Source organism: Mirounga angustirostris, unplaced genomic scaffold (assembly GCF_029215605.1).
Source record: "Mirounga angustirostris isolate CCGP_5_RB_7025 unplaced genomic scaffold, mMirAng1.0.hap1 SCAF_8, whole genome shotgun sequence".
In the NCBI taxonomy this organism is placed as follows: domain Eukaryota; kingdom Metazoa; phylum Chordata; class Mammalia; order Carnivora; family Phocidae; genus Mirounga; species Mirounga angustirostris.
Genome location: NW_026991716.1, coordinates 93,200,835 through 93,219,771, shown reverse-complemented (window position 1 = coordinate 93,219,771; position 18,937 = coordinate 93,200,835). Strand labels below are relative to the sequence as shown.

The window sequence follows — 18,937 nt, the reverse complement described above, 5'->3', positions numbered from 1 at the left end:
AGCAGAGAGGTTGGAATCAAGGAATGGAGATGTCTTCAGTGGACACTTGGTACCAGCTCTGAGAGCCCTGACTCCTGTTTCCTGCCATGATGTGGGTCAGATGTATGTATTCTTTATCACATCAGAAGGACAGTGCCAGTGTGTCATTTCTTGTGAGCATCCTAATAAAGAAATATATTCATATTCCAAAAAAAAAAAAAAAGAACTGTGAGAAATCAATGTGTGTAGTCTAAGGCTCCCAGTCTCTGTGATATGCTGTTATGGCAGCCTGAGCAGAACAAGACACGAGTCTTCCTTCCCGAAAGGAGCGTGTGAATCTTCACCCCATTCTGAGTGATGCCTGGGCTAACCACAAACAGGAGAGTTTAGCAGATGTCATCCCCATGAGTCAGGATTTCCAAGCATGCCTGGTGGTCCTTGAATCCCCCTTCCTTCTCCACACTCCAGCCTCCTTTATCCTGGAGTCAGCTCTCCCTGGGAGGAGTGGTCATGCTTTGCAAGGCTGTTCTTACCTGCCTGCTTGTCATAAAAAAAAAAAAAAAAAAAAAAGCAATAAAGGTCTTACTTAGCCTACTGCCTGGGTTGAAGAAAACACTGGTGACCTGGTGTCTAAAAGTGTCTAAAAGTATTGCCTCTGGGATGGGTAGATCACTGTCTCTATCGGCTTGGGGAATCTCCATCTGCATCTCCATCTCCATCTGCAAAATGGGCGCAGTGTAGATCGCAGTCTTTTGGTAGCAAACATTACTTTGCAAACAAACCACAACAACCCTCCCACCCCCACCCGCGCCGCCCAATTCTGAATGACCCTTGTTTTCAAAATGTGCGGACTGGAGGAACGGATCTGGAACCTAAAGAAGTATTATCAACCAGGGAAATTAAATAAGCGACAAGGTGAGGTAAGGATGGGAGAAGGGAGAAGCAAAGAAGCCTCAGCTCTGCTCGGAAAAGCTGCGGCTCCAGGAGTAGCCAGGTAAACCCCGCGTACCCACTGTACCGCGAGTCTTTGCTGGGACCCCCGAGACCCTGGTGGGACGCTGGGAAAGGAGGAGGAGGAAAAAGGGCGGGGAGAGCGGGTGAACTCTAAGGCTTGGGGCGGAGCTCTAGGGGAGGATCTACAGAAGCGCGAGGGGCGGGGCTGTGGTTTGGGGGCGGGATCAAGGGCGGGACATCTCTGAGTTCCACGGCTGCGCGCGCCACGTCTCCCTTAGCAAGTGTGTAGGGGAGAGTCAGAGGGAGGGAAAAACCGAACGGGGCGGGAACTACCTCTTCTCGCGAGAGTTGGCGACGGCAGCGGCGGTGGCAGCGGCGTGTCCCTGAGAGTAACGTGGGGGCGGGGAGGAGAGGCGGCGGCAGCGTCCGAGCTACGCCACACAGGGCAGGGGTGCTGGGTGCTGGAGCGCAGAGCGGGGTCGTGGCGGCGGTGGTGAGACGAGAGAGGCGGAGGGGGGGGTGCCATGGCGGGACAGCAGTTCCAGTACGATGACAGCGGGAACACCTTCTTCTACTTCCTCACCTCATTCGTGGGGCTCATCGTGATCCCGGCCACATACTACCTCTGGCCCCGAGACCAGAATGCCGGTGAGTCTTGCCGGCAGCTGCCCGCGGACCCGCGCAGGCCCCGCCGGCCCCTCTGGGCCGCGCCGCCCCCGCCCAGCCCAGCCCAGCCCAGCCCAGCCCAGCCCCCAGCGTCGGGGTGATCATCCAGCCCGGCCGAGCCTAGCGTCCAGGCGTCCGCCGCTGGCGGGGCCCGGCTCGGCGGTGTTTCCCTCGGTTCCTCTCGGAGCTCCTCTCCATCCCCCGTTTCATTGTCTTTTTCAGGAGTTTCGCTTCGCTCCCTCTCACCCATTGTTCTGGGCGCTCCTTGCAGCCTCCTCCTGCCTCTTTGTCTTCTCTGCCTCTGATTTTATTGGTTATTTTTCTATATGGAGGGAGCAGGATGGGATGGGGAGGATGGGAACTGGGAGGTGAGAGAAGAGTTGGCAAAGGAGGAAGCCGAATGTGCAGGCACAACTCTGAGCCCCTTAGCCAGGGTCCTCTTCCCTCACACCCCTGTTTCCCTCTTGCAGCTGTCGTTACAGATGTTTTGGGCACCGTCTGAGCTGGGTGGCATGCTTTGGACTCCCAACTGAGCTCACCAGTCGCCCCTCCCCCCGTCCCTTTCCCCTGTTGCTTTTTCATTTGTTCACTAACACTGTGGGGTTGGAAGCAATGCAGTTATCCCCCTTAGCAACAATAGGCTGTTCTCTATTTCCTTTTCTTTGGAGTTTCCTGTTCATGGCGGAAAAAGTGCAAGTATGAAGGATTAAATCTAGTAGGTAGTTGTTAGGTAGCTGGTCCATTCGCTTTTAGTTCTAAATCTTTTTCACATTTAACACGTGGGATTAGAACACAAAATAATATAGATTCTTTTCGAGGCATTTTATGTTGCACTGTACTAAGATATATGACAAGTGATAATCTTAAAGCTGATGGAACTGCCAGGCCCTAATAGGTTATTTAACAGTAACTAGTAGGTTTTGAGTATTAACATTTAGGGAAAGGAGGTATGCTAACTTGATTAAACGTCTTCTTTGAAGTTGGGTGTGATGGAAGTCTAGGTTGTCCAGGTTATATATTCTGTTTGGGGGAGATTGTTAACAGTGAAGCATTGAATCAGCTCAGAACTTGTTATGCTTTAAGACTGACTCAAATGCCCTGTTAAATTCTTGAGTTGCATAATGGAATTAAATTGAGTTTAGGATAAATAACAAAGGATTCCATTTTTTAGTACATTCTATAGTTTAAATATCCATTAGGCGCAGAAATCTGCCCAAAGTTACCAGTTTTCTTATTCAGTGGATAGTTTATGAAAATTGGATTTTGGACTCTTGTGCCTTCTTTTCCTAAGTGTATTTAAATTTAAATGGGTTCTTTGGACAGTAGTTATATAAATGATTAAGTCTTAATATTGTAATGGTTTCCCTTATCTGCAAAACCTAGGCCATTCTCATAATTTTATTTTGAATTAAAAATGCACTTTTCAGTATAGTAGTTTATTTTCACTTAACCCTTTGTGTGTGCATCTGGTTGTGTCGAAGACAAGGGTATTGGGAGAGTAGGTAGGTTTGGTTAGAATGTGTTACGAGAAGCTGCTGGTTTCAGAAATTAGTCATTTTAATCTACACTGGATTTCTGAAATTTGAAAGTCCTATTTTTATGGTGGGTTTTATTTATGAAATTATGAAATTTGCCTGATAACTTACAGGCAAGTTATACTTGAGCTCCTTCAGCATATAGTTGGTCTTTGGAAAAGTGGTAGGGAATTAATAGTGACTATAAGTTATGGCCTTCAAATGTCACTTTATTTAATCCTCTTAAAACACATTGAAGTAGGTACTATTACTATTATCTCTATCCTTATGTGAAGAAACTGGAGTTTAGAGAGCTTAAGTAACTTTCTTCTTCGTGGGGGAGCTCAGTCTGCTTAGCTTCAAAGTCCTCTGTTGTCTCCATATTGCTAGATAGAAAGGTGTTGATTTGCCCCTACTTTACCTCTGGCTCTCTGCTTCGGGCTTGCCTTAGTAAATGTGCATGTGTTGATGCATTTGTTTGGTTTTGCTCACAACTGCCCTGTGAAGATTGAGGTGGACACTTACTTACAAGCTATTCTAAGCATCATGAAAATTGGTGGACACCACTTGGACTATTTTTGTGTATCTACCATAATTGAGTTGTTTCTTTAGGATTACAGTGCTATTAAAAGGATGTTTTTATCATAATGACTTTTTTTCTGAAGTTCAGTTTGCAATGTCTTGAATATCAAAAAGAAATCTTAGAATTAATAGGTTCACCCAAAGCTCTGAAAAAGGTTTTTTTTTTTTTCAGATGTTTGCAGCAAAATAATTTGGTGACTTGTATCAACAGGAGGCTACTTAAAATCTTGATTCTTCTCACTTAGAAAATAGTCATTAATATGGCATATTAATTTGGAATATTAATTTGTTTGATTATTGCTGCTGTTTTAGACCCTCGAGGGCTTGTAAAGGTAGAGACACTGTACTGTCTTTCTGAAATCTTAACAATTCTGAAATACATATTTCCTCAAGGGTTTTGAAAAAAGGATATGGACCTGTAGTAATATTTTTGATTAACACAACAGGATATTTTAATACTTGATTTTGAAGCTTATTTTATTTCATTTTCCTGTGAAACTATAAGTAACCAAATACAAAAAAGTTGGCATAGGAGTTTGAATTTCAGAGTTCTTATGGCAATCTTGACTTTTCCGAGATACTCTCTGTAGGAAAGCATGAAAAGGTTTTCTTTGCCAGTAAGTATACATTTTTAAAGTCCAGTGTAAGTAATCTTTGTTTAGTTTTTTAAAAAGATGATACATGTGGGTCTTTTAGTTTCAAGGTTTAGTTGTTTCAGTGTTGCTCTTCTGGAATTATTGGGCTCTTGAGTCCATGAGCATGGCACCATTTCACAGATGGTAAAATCTAGGGTTTGAGAAATAGAAGTAGCTTGGTCATTGGCATATTTGATATGTTAATTGAAGTTACTCTGTTATCCGGAACACTAATGGAATCCTTTTGCCTCGATCTTTGTCTAATCTGGGCTAAGTGCACACAATTAATACCCCTTTTAGTAGTTGAGGGGTCCTATTTATCTTACTCTCCTGGTTGTTTGCAAATTGGCTGAATAAGTTGAATACTTTTTCAGACCATTATGGACAAAAGCTCTGGATGAAGTAATAACAGAGGGTTTAGATTTCCTTAAAACAGTGGTTCTCAACCCTGGCTCCACATTAGAATCACTTGGGGAGCTTTTAAAAACACTTTTACCCACCCCCAGATATTCTGATTTAATTGGTCTGGAGTGGGTGCTGTGTATTGGTTTTTTAAAAGGTCCCTATGTGATTGTAAATTGTAGCTAGCAAAGGGGAGAACTCCCTTGGTAGTGGTCTTTTGCCGGAGTTGTCATTTTGGGCGATGGTGTATTTTTATATGTGCTCTTTGCTAAAAAACAAAAATCACTAATGCCTTAGCCTTTTTGTTTTACATAGTTAAGAAGCACTTATTGTAGAACAGTGCTGTAAAGTTCCTGTAGTTGAAAGCTGAATATATATGTTAAAACAACGTTAATAATATAGGTTTACAATGGTATTTGACAAGAGAAAACTGCTTGTAATTACTAGAATTTCAAATAATCAAGAACATGCCTTTATTTGTCCTATAGGTGAAGAAGGCTTATTGATCCTTTGAATTGAGATAAATTATATCATTACCTTTTCCAAGTTTTTGTTTTTTTAACTCCTTGACCGTATTTTTTTTAAACTTATTTGACCTTACCCCTTATCTTTTTCAAAACTGCCTGGTTTTGAAACCTGTCTGGATCTGCTGCTTTACTAACTGTGTGATCTTAGGCAAGTTATTTAACTTCTATGTTTTTAGTTTACTCATCTATAAAATAGAGACAGTGAGTTTTTTGTTTTACAGAATTAAAATGAGGATTAAACAAATAGATATACTGTACTCAGGTTTTTTCCCCATGGTTTGAAAGGATTAATGAAACTTAAAAAAAAGTTACATTTCTTTATTCTTTGCTTGCCCCCTCTCAAGCAGTGTACAAGTGATTCAGCTTTCTGACAGGAATGTGAGTAGGAGTCCACTTTTAGTGCTTACTAGTGTAGTAAGAAAACTCTGAATTTGGAAAGTTAGAAGTTTTGGTTTTAAGTTCCAGCCCAGTCCCTATTTTGTTATTTCTGAACTCAGTCTCATTTTCTAGGTACAATAATAATAATATGCCCCATAAGAAGTGATGAGAAGCAAAGCAATAAATGCATATAAACATGCTTGCAAAACCAACACAGTGTAGAAATTCCTTCATTTAGTAGATATTTATAGGGCATTAACTCTGTGCTAGATGCTGCTTCTAGGTGATGGATCAGATCTTTTCAGCGCATATAACATTTTTCTTAATAAGTTGTATATACACAGTGCAGAAAAGCACACACACACAAAAACAGAATAAACATTGCTTGTAATCCCATCACCCAGAGGTAATGAAACATTTTGGTGTATGTACCTCTCTTTTTTTCATCCTGTGGGGATGACTTTAAACATGGTCCTTCCTCTTGGTGGGGAAGGTCCTACACCCGCCTCCAGCTTGAGACAGATAATAGTGATTGTCCTCATCTCAGCTCTGCTGCTGACCATTTGAATATTTGCTAGCCCCAAGGTGGGTATGCTGAAAGCACTCACAATAGCACTTTGAGCTAGACTCAGGTATTATCCCAGTTTTACTAATGAGAAAACTAACTCCTAGAGAAGGAAGCCAACTTACCTAAAGCCATATAGCCTCTGGTTGGAAGATTGGGTGTTGGATCCAAACCTGTTTTAATGCTAGAGTTTTTCTTGTTAGCCGTTACTCTTTTTTTTTTTTTTTTTTAAAGATTTTATTTATTTATTTGACAGAGAGAGACACAGCGAGAGAGGGAACACAAGCAGGGGGAGTGGGAAAGGGAGAAGCAGGCTTCCCGCCGAGCAGGGAGCCCGATGCGGGGCTCAGTCCCAGGACCCTGAGATCATGACCTGAGCCGAAGGCAGACGCTTAACGACTGAGCCACCCAGGCACCCCATTAGCCGTTACTCTTATACTGCCTTCTGTAATTAATATAGCACATTATAGTAAGTATTAAAATGGTAAGTGGAAAGTGCTGTGGGAGCACAGAAGAAGGAATGAATAATTCTGTTTGGGGATTTGGGTGTTTCACGCAGAGAAGGTGATTTGAGATAGGTCATAAAGGGTAAGTGGGGACGTGTATTCCTTATGTAGGAGAAAGTATATGCAAAAGCATGGAGATGTTCAATAAATGGTAAAAATTTAATGTGCCCTTAAGAGTAAATCAGCCATTTTAAGGAAGCTTATACTTTGTTTTGTAAGTTATTGGGTAAACAGTGGAAGTTTCTAAGTAGTTAATGACATGGTCAGTTTTGCCATTTTAGGAAGCTTATATTTTATCTTGTAAGATATTGGGTAGACAGTAGAGTTTTTAAAGTAGGGTAATGACTTGGTTAGTTTTGCTTTTGTGGAGCATTGTGTGGAGAATGATTTGGCAGAAGAGGGTGGAAGGTGGTGGTTGCTGGGTAGGGAAAAACTAGATGGAGGAGGAGTCCATTTCAGAGGCTTATTAGTCCATTGAAATGTAGGGGAATGGGCAGATTAGAAAGAGAATTCTAAGACAGCTTGGACTATTTATATGGAATATAGAAGTACCTTGGAGGGAATGAGAGAGTGGAGTGCAGATTTTGAATTTTCACTTATTTCTGTCTTTGCTTTTTTCTCCCTCTCTTAAAAGCTGTTTGGTGTTTGGCCCAATAATAACCTACTTTTATCAGTTTGGGGATTGAGTGCAGGGAAAAAGATGGGGATGATCATTTTTATTTAAAATGAAATATTGGCCTTATTTATTGATTTATCTAGGTTTCTAATTACAGTAGAGTTGATTATCTCAAGCTCTTGTTGAGTGGATTTTAACAGAAAAAAACTGGCTAATATCAGCTTTGTGTTCACAGGAGAATATTTTATGAATGTTCATACTTTATTTAGAGCATATATTCTTCCTAAGACTTTAGATCTTTTTTTTATTTTATTTTATTTTATTTTTTTTAAGATTTTTTTTATGTATTTGAGACAGAGAGAATGAGAGAGAGAGAGCACATGAGAAGGGGGAGGGTCAGAGGCAGAAGCAGGCTCCCTGCCGAGCAGGGAGCCCAATGCGGGACTCCATCCAGGGACTCCAGGATCATGACCTGAGCCGAAGGCAGTCGCTTAACCAGCTGAGCCACCCAGGCGCCCCTTAAGACTTTAGATCTTGAAGGGATACTAGAGATCTGAGAAGTTTGAGTCATTTTATTTATTTATTTTAAGGTTATTTTTTTATTTGAGAGAGCAAGAGAGAGTATGAGCGGGGGTGGGGGTCGGGGTGTGGGAGAGGGAGACGCGAGGGGCTCCATCCCAGAACCCTGGGATCATGACTTGAGGGGAAGGCAGATGCTTAACCAACTGAGCCACCCAGGTGCCCCAGTTTGAGTCATTTTAAAATAAAGTCATTCCCCTCTGTGTTCTATCCTGACAGAAAGGGGTATCAGACATGTACTGTATATGCACTTAAGTCCTACACAGTAGAGGGGACCAGCAGGCACGTTGGCAATATGAATTATGGTACAACATTTAGGCTTTGTAGATATGGTGACAAACAATGGATTAGTAAATGCATTGCGTACAATTGTTTTTATTTAAAGGTCATTTTGCATACTTGCTTGATCTTGGAAGAACCTGAAAAACAAAGATAGGCTTATTTTCATTTTCTCAGATATTTGTTCCCTTAGTCATACTTTTTATTTAGACATAGAGGAGGTCACAACAAATATATCTATATTGTAATTGGACTTCATTTTAAAGAATGTTTCCTATTATCAGACTGTCTACACCATCTCACCATCACATTGTTTCTTTGAAAAGTGTTATTGGTTATTCATTATCTTAAGAAGGTGTTTCTTACATTTTGAGAATTGTGTTTGTGTCAGTATGGATGGAAGGGATTTTCTCATGTAGATTCCAGATTTTTTTGGCTTTAGGTTTTTTGCTTGTTTAGTTAAATCTAGTAGTTATTGATTGAGCCTTCACTGTTTGCCTATACTGGGAAGGCAGAAGATAAGAATATGAATGCATTGTATATCTTGTTTACAAGGTTTTATTTTGATAGCGTTTGCAATCCAGGTAGGGTGGGAGGATTAGGATTAGACAAATACATGAATTATTATATCCAGAGCACAACAAAGGAAATGTAAGAAAAGTGAAAACAAGTGCTGTGGAAGTTAGCTAGATTAAGTATTTACATCTGGTTGGGAATGATAGTGGGGATCTAGAGGTATTTTGACTAAACTCTTAAAGGATAAGAAAGATTTAATGGGTAGAATGGTGGGGTTGGTAGTGCAAAGAAATCACATGAGGGAGGCACCTGGCTGGCTCAGTTGGTTCAGTCATGAGTGTGAAGCCCCATGTTGGGTGTAGAGATTACTTAAAAATAAAATCTTAAATAAAAAAAAATCACATGAGGAAAAGTATAGAGGCTGGAAAGCATGGAATGTATTCAAAGTACAGATCAGTTGAAGCAGAATTCATTCAGGGAATAAGTGAGAAAAGGTCGGAAAAGTTGATTTAAGTCATATGGTGGAGAATCTTATATGCCTAGCTGAAGAGTTTATGTGTGATTTGGTTGACGGTATGTCATTTTTGGACATTTTAGAATGTATTTTTACAGTTGTGGTGTATTGAATTAATGTAATAACATCTCATAGAATGAGAAAGAACAGAGATTAAGAAGCAGACAGATAATGAGGGCCTGAACAGTGGTCGTGGCAATAGGAAGATAAGTGACATACTTGAGATGTTACTGAGGTGGAATCTTTCTTTCTTTCTTTGTTTTTTTAATTATGTTGGTAAAGTATATATAATGTAAAATTTATAGTTTTAGCCATTTTATTTTTTTTATTTTTATTATTTTTAAAGATTTTGTTTATTTGACAGAGAGAGATAGTGAGAGCAGGAACACAAGCAGGGGGAGTGGGAGAGGGAGAAGCAGGCTTCCCGCCGAGCAGGGACCCCGATGCGGGGCTCCATCCCAGGACCCTGGGATCATGACCTGAGCCAAAGGCAGACGCTTAATGACTGAGCCACCCAGGCGCCCTAGTTTTAGCCATTTTAAATGAACAATTCCATAACATTAATTACATTTACAGTGTTGTGCAGCCATCACTGCTGTTTACATTTTTCATCACCCCAAACTCTACCTGTTGAGCAGTAACTCCCCATTCTTTCTTTCCTCCAGCCCCTGAAAAACTCTTAATTTATTCTTTGTCTCTATAAATTTGCCTATTCTAGGTATCTCATGTAGGTGAAATCATACAATATTTGTCCTTTTGTGTCTAGCTTATTTCATTTAGCATAATGTTTTCAGGATTCATCCATGTTGTAGCCTGTATCAGGACCTCATTCCTTTTTAGGGCTGAATAATATTCCATTGTATGGATATACCACATTTTTATTCACCTGTTGATGAACACTTGGGTTGTTTCCCCTCTTCGTCTATTGTGAATAATGTTGTAGTGAACATTGCCATACAGGTATCTAAGTACTTATTTTCAGTTCTTTTGGGTATATTCCTAGGAGTGGAATTGCCAGGTCATATGGCAATTCTATGTTTAGCTTTTTGAGGAACTGCCGAACTGTTTGCCATAGTAGCTGCACCATTTACATTTCTACCAGCAGCAGACATGGGTTCCAATTTCTGCATATACTCTTCAACACTTATTTTTCTTTTTTAAAAAACTATAGCCATTGTAATAGATGTGATGAAGTGGTATTTCACTATGGTTTTGATTTGCATTTCCCTAGTGGCTAATGATGTTGAGCATCAGTTCATTTGTCTGTTGGCCATTTGTGTATGTTTTTTGGAGAAATGTCCATTCAAATCCTTTGCCCATTTTTAAATTGAGTTGTTAATTTTTTTTTTGTTTACTTGAAGGTGTTCTTCATATATTCTGGATATGAATCCCTTATTAAATACATGGCTTGAAAATATTTTCTTCCATTCTGTAGATTGTCCTTTCACTTACTTGATTATGTCCTTTGATGCACCAGAGTTTTTAATTTTGATGAAGTCCAATTTATTTTATCTTTTATTGCTTATGTTTTTGTTGTCATATCTAAGAATCCATTGCAAATCCAAGGTTGTGAAAATTTATCCCTATATTTTTTTTTTGTAAGAGAATTACGGTTTAGGTGTTGAGTTGTGTAAGTTCTTTATATTTTGGATATTAACCCCTTGTTGGATATATCATTTGCAGATGTCTTCTCCCATTTAGTAGGTTGCATTTCCTTTTTGTTGGTTTTCTTTGCTGTGCAAAAGCTTTTTATTTTGGTGTAGTCCCAATAGTTTATTTTCACTTTTATTTTCCTTGTCCTATATCTATTCTTCCTTTGTACCATTTGTAACTGTAGGCAAGTTACTTAACTTCTATGAGCCTCAGTTTTTTAAGTATAATACGTACATATATATCCCCAGGATTATTAGAACATCTTAATGAGAAAATTCATGCATTTAACAAATATTTATTAGGCATGTACTATTTGCCAGGCATTGTGTTAGGCAGTGGAATGTGGGGTAAACAATGTAGGTGGGATCTCTCTTCTCTTGAAGCTTACCTCCTAGTGTGGGGGAGATGATTGATATACTACATGTAAACAGTAAAATATTAGATAGTGATAGATACTGTATAGAGAAGTAGGATATTCAGAGAAAGTCTTCTTGGGAATGTTCCTTCAAGCCGAGTGACATAAGGAAGCCAGTCATTCAGAGATCTGAATTGGGTGGGAAAGGCCTGTTACTGATTGGATGAACAGTTGTGTGTGTACAAGAGCCTTTAAGCCAAAAACAAGTTGGTCATAGTCCATGAACAGAGAAGACCAGAGTGGCAGGAGTTTGCCAGGTGAGGAGAATAATCTGGGATAAAGTCAGAGAGGGAGCTGGGGTGCAGAGCATGTTTGTAAACCAGGGTAAGAAGCTTGGATTTTAAGTTCAATGGGAAGCTATTGAAGGTTTTTAAGCAGAGAAGTGACAAGATCTTGACTTAATATTCTCCTATTTCTTAATGAGATGAAAATAGTTTTTGGCCACCTTGCTTATTTATCCTTTTACAGATGATGTCTTTTCTACTTAAAATGTTTAATTAAAAAATTTTAGCTGCGGGCGCCTGGGTGGCTCAGTTGGTTAAGCGACTGCCTTCGGCTCAGGTCATGATCCTGGAGTCCCTGGATCGAGTCCCGCTTCGGGCTACCTGCTCGGCAGGGAGTCTGCTTCTCCCTCTGACCCTCCCCTCTCTCCTGTGCTCTCTCTCATTCTCTCTCTCTCAAATAAATAAATAAAATCTTTAAAAAAAAATTTTTTTTTAGCTGCATATTTAAAAAATCACATACTATAAAATATCATACGGATGGGCCCGGGTCATAATGGTTCAACTTATGATATTTGGACTGTAAAGTGTGAAATTGATACACATTCAGTGGAAACTGTGCTTCGAATTTTGAATTTTGGTCTTTTTCTGGGCTGGCGATACGTGGTACAGTACTCTCATGATGCTGGGCAGCAGTGAACCACAGCTCCCAGTCAGCTATGTGATCATGGGCGTAAACGACTGACACACTTACAACCATTCCATACTATGTGCCCATTCTGTTTTTTACTTTCAGTACAGCATTTAATAAGTTACCTAGGTTTCCTTCTCGTGTGTAGGTGGCAGATGAACCCAAGTTTCTGAAACCTTCCAATTTAGATAATCTGTGATTGTGTGCACTGGTGGTGGTGAGTAGTGTTTAGTCAGTCCTCTGTCCATCCCAAATCCAAATGGTTCTGACCTCACCTTGAGAATGACACATTTTGGCTACCTATTCAGATTCAAGTTAAGATCATAACAGAAGCTTTAGTTTCTCTTAGTGTATTTTGAGATTAGGATGATTTAGGTGAGCTATAGTTTTGGAGGTCTAGAGCAGTGAGTCTCAATTTTTCACTAACAAGTTATCATTCTCATGCCTCTTCTCTTTTGCAGCATTCTGGGAACCAAACCGCACTATTATAGTAAAATGTGTTTTCCTATTTTTTAAAATTAATAAAACGAAATTGTCCCAACAGTGAGTGAGCCAGTATCATCATGGTGAGGTGATATAGTCTCAACTAGCTGCAGAAGGACTTTGGGTAGCTAGAAAACTAATGTATAATGTCTTTTAGACTTTTTGGATTATTGAATATAACCTTTTAACTCTTGGTACTATTTTCTTGGACCCCCGAGGGATTTAGGTATAGTTTTAGTAGTCACTGAATTTTGGAAAGAGAAGTGTGGTACTTTTTTCTTTTAAGTAAATTATGTTCTCTCTATATCATTTAGCCTTGTTAATTTAAGTAATCTATATTATAAGGCATTCCAAAATTTGTTTCTCAGTGATTTTTATAATTTTCACAATATCAGAATATATATTGATATATTTATGTGAACTGAAAAATGAAGTCATACTTTTTTTTTTGACCAAGTTTGATTTGTCTAATTGATTTAATTAAAATGAGGGCTGCCTTTGCCAATTTGGTTATGTAGGATATGTTTTCTATAAATTGAATGATTCAAGGTAATCTGCAGCTTCCAAGTTTTAACAAAATATACTTAAATTAGAAGATAAAGCTATTTTGTCTGATGTGTCAGATTGGCAAAAATAAGTTTTGGTATTTATGGGATATTTATAAGCTTATAAGTGACAGCATAGCAGATCTTTTACTCTCATTTTAGTAATTTATCAACTTAAAATATTTATGTTTTCTTGATAACACCAAAAAGTAGCATCACATTTTAACATCTAAAAGTTTATAGATGTCAAACCTGAGTATGATAAACTTACTGATGTTCTTTGGCAATATGTGCTAAAGCATTTTGAGGTGAGGCATCCTGATGTCTGCAGTTTACAGGAAGATAGTTCAGATAAAAAAGAGTGGGAGGGGAAAAAGGAAACTAGAGGTAAGGCTAAGAGCTGCAAAATGTTAATATTCGGTGAAAGGTATTGTTCATTGTAATATTCTTTGAACTTTTCTGAAGGTTTGAAGATTTTTGAAATAAAAAGTTAGGAAAAAATAGTCACGGGGAATAAAAAATTAATTTTAGTCAGTATCATAAGAAATGACTTATCATGGGGCGCCTGGGTGGCTTAATCGTTAAGCGTCTGCCTTCGGCTCAGGTCATGATCCTGGGGTCCTGGGATGGAGCCCCTCATCGGGCTCCCTGCTCCGTGGGGCGCCTGCTTCTCCCTCTCCCTCTCCCCGTGCTTGTGTTCCCTCTCTCGCTGTGTCTCTGTCAAATAAATAAATAAAATCTTAAAAAAAAAAAAAGAAATGACTTATCAGGATAAAAATATGTTACATTAGGATAAAATTATGTGGGGGAAGTAAAATGAGGGGTTGGCTTGTTCATGAAGTTTTGTAAATGGATGATGGTGGCTATGAAATTGCTGTGGTATTTAGATTTCATTGGTGTGTTTAAAAGTGATGGAACTATTTTATTTTAAAATGTCAACTCCATGTCAAAAATGACATCTTTTGCAACTCTTCAGACTTCTGATAAAAAATTTCAGATGCCAAATTAGAAATCTACAAGTAGATAATATGATTTTTAAAAATTATTTTTGCTGTAATCAGGCAAACAGGTTTGAAGACTTCAATTCTGGCTAGCATTCTTTCAGTTCTTTGGCTTCAAGGAATATGGTGCTAAGAGTTCACTCAGATATACTACACCCTGGCAGATCATTCTGGCATGGACAGATGGCTGTGACTATTTTAGCAAAGACATTGTATAGCTTATGAAAAACAACCATAATAACCTTCCCCCAAACCTGTACTATTTCCACAGACTTAAAAACTTTATGTTCAGCTGCTGAGAGCAATCATAATATGTTATATTGTTTTTTAAACCACAGCATTGTTTTACGATTTCGTAATTTCCTTTTTCTATAAATGTGGATGATTTCTTTAAAAACTATAATGGTATTATTAATATAATTTTTACTGGCCATGACACTAGTAATTGTACAAACTGGAAGTTTATAAATGAACTTTTTTTTTCTTTTCCTAAGTGTCTTCTAAAAAACTGTCTGGAAGGACTTCACTTGTGATATTTACTTTGACTTGAGGTCATTCATGTAGAGATTTGGAATGTGTGCTCTCCATATTTAGTTGTGCTGGAAATCTAATGCCAGTGTGTTACCGTGTAAACCATAGCTTGTAGTACTTATTGATTGTCTTCAGTATTATCCTAAAAAGTTAAGATTTAAGTTTTGGATTGGAAGAGTGAGGCATAAAATGTACATGTACACATTGTGAAAAACTACGGGGCTGAAAACCATGTGTACTTTTTTTGGGCCAGAGACATTGGGAGAATATCATTCCTTTGAATAGATCAAGCCATCTGTTAATAGAAACTTCAGCATTGCTCTTATAACCTTATCAAACATTTTCTTGGTTTTACAGTTGAAAATGGAAGACTGTGGAGGCTTAATTTAATGAAATACAGATTAAAAAATCACGGGTGATATTTTCAAAAGTGTCCATAATTTAACCGTGAAAATAAAAAAATTAACATTACTACCACTTCATTCTCAGACCCTATTTAGGTTTTGTCTCAGTGAAGTTCTTTATAGCAAAAGATCCAGTTCAGAATCACACATGACGTTTAGTTGACATATTTCTTTAATCTCCTTCAGTCTGGAACAGTTCTTCAGCTTGTTGACTTTGAAGATTATTTTGTAGAATGAACCTGCGGGTTGTCTGGTGTTTTCTCATGATTAGATTCAGGTTATATATCTTAGGCAGGAATTTTACAAAACTGATTCTGTGTGTCTCTTATTGCATTCTATCAGATCATATATGGTTGCATTTTGTCCCATTGCTGTTGATGTTCACTGATCACCTGATTAAGATAATGTCTGCCAGGCTTTTTCTGTATTAGTTTCCTATTGCTGCTGTAACAGATTACTACAACCTTAATGGCTTATTACAGCACAAATTTATTCTCTTATAGTTCAGCAGGCTGGAAGTCCAAAATCAATTTCACCGGGCTAATCATGGAGTTGGTAGAACTGGTTCTTCTTGGAAGCTCTAGAGTTGAATCTGTTTTCTTGCCTTTTTTAGCTTCTAGAGACAGCCTGTGTTCCTTGGCTTATTAAGACTCTTCCCTCCATCTTCAGAGGACATCACTCCAACATCTGCTCCCATTGTCATATCACCTTCTTTGTCTTTAACCCTCCTGCATCCTCCTTTTAAGGATCCCTGTGATTGTATTGTGCCCATCCAGATAACGTAGGATACATCTCCCCATCTCATCTTAATTTAGTTGGATCTGTAAAGTCTTTTTTGCTATGTAAGATAATGTATTCACCAGTTCAGGATATTAGGATGTGGACATTTTGGGTGGCAGTCGTTCAGCCTACCATATTTTCCCACTGTAAAATTATTCTTTTCCCTTTTGTAATATTTTGTGGAAAGACACTTGGATCCCCTGTTCTTGTTGGTGGAGAGTGGTATTTAGAAACTAGATCTGGGTGTTAATGTGCTCACTGCTATTGATCTTACACACTGCTCCTAGGCTTCCTTAGTAGTGTTGGGGAATATATATGTATAGAATACATCTGTATTTCTACATTGAAAGATATTAGTTCATACCGAAATCTTCAGTTCCAATTCAGTACCGCAGGATTCGTTATTTTCGATTTTTTCATATGTGTAACTCCCTTCTCTGACAGTGAAAAACTGACCCCAGTTATCTTTTATATGTTAACTTATTTGATCAGTCCCCCTGCATATTACCAGTCTCCTTTGCTGTCACCACCCCTTCCCGTATATGGATCCATTGTCATCATACCTGGTTCTGATACCTCCTACCACATACCTCTCCTATGTGGGTGCTTTCCTCAAAGCCTGGTGGTAACAGGGTAGTTGGGGTTCTTAGTTACATAGTGGCTTTGGAGCATTCTATTATATGCAAAGTTCTTTTACTTATCTAACATCTCATTTAAGCACTGCAGTTTTGTTGTTTCTAGTATTGTGAAAAAATTTCTATTTAGTATTAGCCAGCTGGACTCAGTGTAGGTGATCTCAGTTTTGTTGGCAACAACCAAAGCATTATAGTCAGGAGCCAGTGGACCATATGCCTTCTTCTCCCATCAGGCCTGATCAGGTGTTGACCTTGGCCCTTTTCAATGTCATAGAGCTTCTTCATAATCTGTTTGATCTGGTGCTTGTTGGCCTTGACATCCATAATGAACACAACAATTATTGTTGTCTTCTATCTTCATGGCTGACTCATTGCTCAGGGGGAACTTGATGATGGTATAGTGGTCAAGCTTGTTGCTCTTCCAGGGAAAATATTTGGGCTGCCTTTGGAGTATCTTGGGCCACCAGAAGGTGGGTGACATGCAGATCTTGTGTGTGTGTGTGTGTGTGTGGTGTGTGTGGTGTGTGTGTGTGTGGCTGGGGTTGCCTTTTAGCATTGCCTTGTTGGCCTTCCAAACCTTTGTTTTGGCTTCAGCTTTGGGAAGGGGAGGGTTTTTTCCCTTTGCTTTCTCCATGCCATCTTCGTGGAAAGATACATTTTTATTTTAAAACTTAATTTTTTTTTTAACTTAGGAAAGTTATTCAAGTGATGGTAGTGAGTTTAGTAAAACAATACATGGTATTTTGGCTTTGGTTTAATTCCTCTTTAATTGAATTGCAGATTTTTCCTGGCGACTAAAATAATGCCTTTTCTTATAACTCCTATATGAACCTATTTTAACTTCTTACGGGTTTGGGTGACTTTTCTAATTTAACATAATTATTCTCATAATTGAATAGTACCATTTCTGCTTAGCTTCCTTTAATAAGCTGCATGTTTCAGCTATTTTATACTTTTTGTACCTTCTATAGCAAAAGGGAAAGGAAGAGAGCATTTCTCAGAAATTGCTGATTATGTGACTAAATATTTTGGGTTCAAGTCAGTTTTTGTGTTTTCAATTAGAAGTTATTTAAGTCTTGCATGAAAATGGTTGCCTGGTAGTTGAACAAGATTTTCCACATAGATCATTTGTTCTGAGTGGCAGAAAAATTAACCTATATTGTCAATTTTTCTTAAAAGTTATTTGAGTAGGTAGTCTTTTATATTCCAGTAAAATTTTAGCATGGTAATGAAGGTTAGTATGGTATTAACTGGTTTTGCCTTCATGTGAAAAATGCTTTAACTTACCACCTTATTTATTTATTTATTTTTTGACAGAGCAAATTCGATTAAAGAATATCAGAAAAGTATATGGAAGATGTATGTGGTATCGTTTACGGTTATTAAAACCCCAGCCAAATATTATTCCTACAGTAAAGTAAGTAATTGGTTTCAATAAAAAAAAAATACTTAGTGCTTACTCTTTGCTAGGTAACATATAAAATATGGGTATAATGATAAATAAAACATATGTTTAAAGAAATTGTAGCCTTAGGTAGAAGTAAGATGTGAATTTGGGAGCTTTCTAAACAGTGATTTAGAAGTTCAAAGGAGAGAGAATGTACTTCTGACTTGGGGGAGGAAGGGAGAAAGGGAAGTAAAATCCTGAAGGAAGACCTTGTGCATCTTGTCAGGATTTGCATTTTGCCTTAAAGACAATGGGAGAATCTTTAAAGATTATCAAAAGCAGGGAGGTGACATAATCAAGTTTGCATTTCATAGTGATAATTAAAGTTTATTGAGCACATACTGTATGCCAGATGCTGTGCTAGGGCTTTATGTGTTATCTCATAATTTTATTATTAACTTCAAAGTAGATGTTCTTGCTATTTTGTCAGATGAAGAAATTAAGAGGAAGATGAGGTAACTTGACCAGGGTCCTGGAGCTAGGAGTGGTAGAGCCGGGGACCTTTTATTTTGGCAGGCCAGTCTGATTAAACAGGCCATTAGCATGTTTAATTAGAGAAGGCTTATTTGATTTTGTGAGGCTATGGGGTATGCTGGTTTAGAGCCTAGGCTTTGGGTCTTCACCCTGAGTCATCAATTTTGAGGTAGTAGGTGAATCTGTAAGGTGAAAGAGTTGCTATTATTGGAGGATTGTATCTTGTGAATTACTTATATCTATCTATCCAGTAGATAGGAGGGGAAGAACTAGCAGTGACAATTAGTAAAAGTAGAGCCATTTATTTTTTAATTTTGGTTTAAATGATGATGATAGTTTTCAACATATCTGTGTAACTTCAGGGGGCTTAAATGGTTTTTCTTGGTAAGGTTTTACTTTGCCTAGTTTGGTTCCTTTGCAGAGGGAGGGAAATTTTAGCTTTGGT

At 38.5% G+C, this 18,937-nt stretch overlaps 1 protein-coding gene across 2 annotated transcripts in view; it reads left to right on the top strand.

The window, feature by feature from the left end:
• Positions 1 to 1,348: 1,348 nt before the first annotated feature.
• The window catches only part of SEC63 (SEC63 homolog, protein translocation regulator), a 69,970-nt gene continuing 52,381 nt past the window's right edge, over positions 1,349 to 18,937 (top strand). The window contains exons 1-2 of one of the 2 annotated variants that reach the window (XM_045865268.3): positions 1,349 to 1,581; positions 17,889 to 17,988. In XM_045865268.3, coding sequence (XP_045721224.1) covers positions 1,458 to 1,581; positions 17,889 to 17,988 — 224 coding nt within the window. In that variant the 5' untranslated portion in view covers positions 1,349 to 1,457. The remainder of the gene's footprint in view (positions 1,582 to 17,888; positions 17,989 to 18,937) is intronic. The other variant, XM_064597955.1, reaches the window with a different exon arrangement.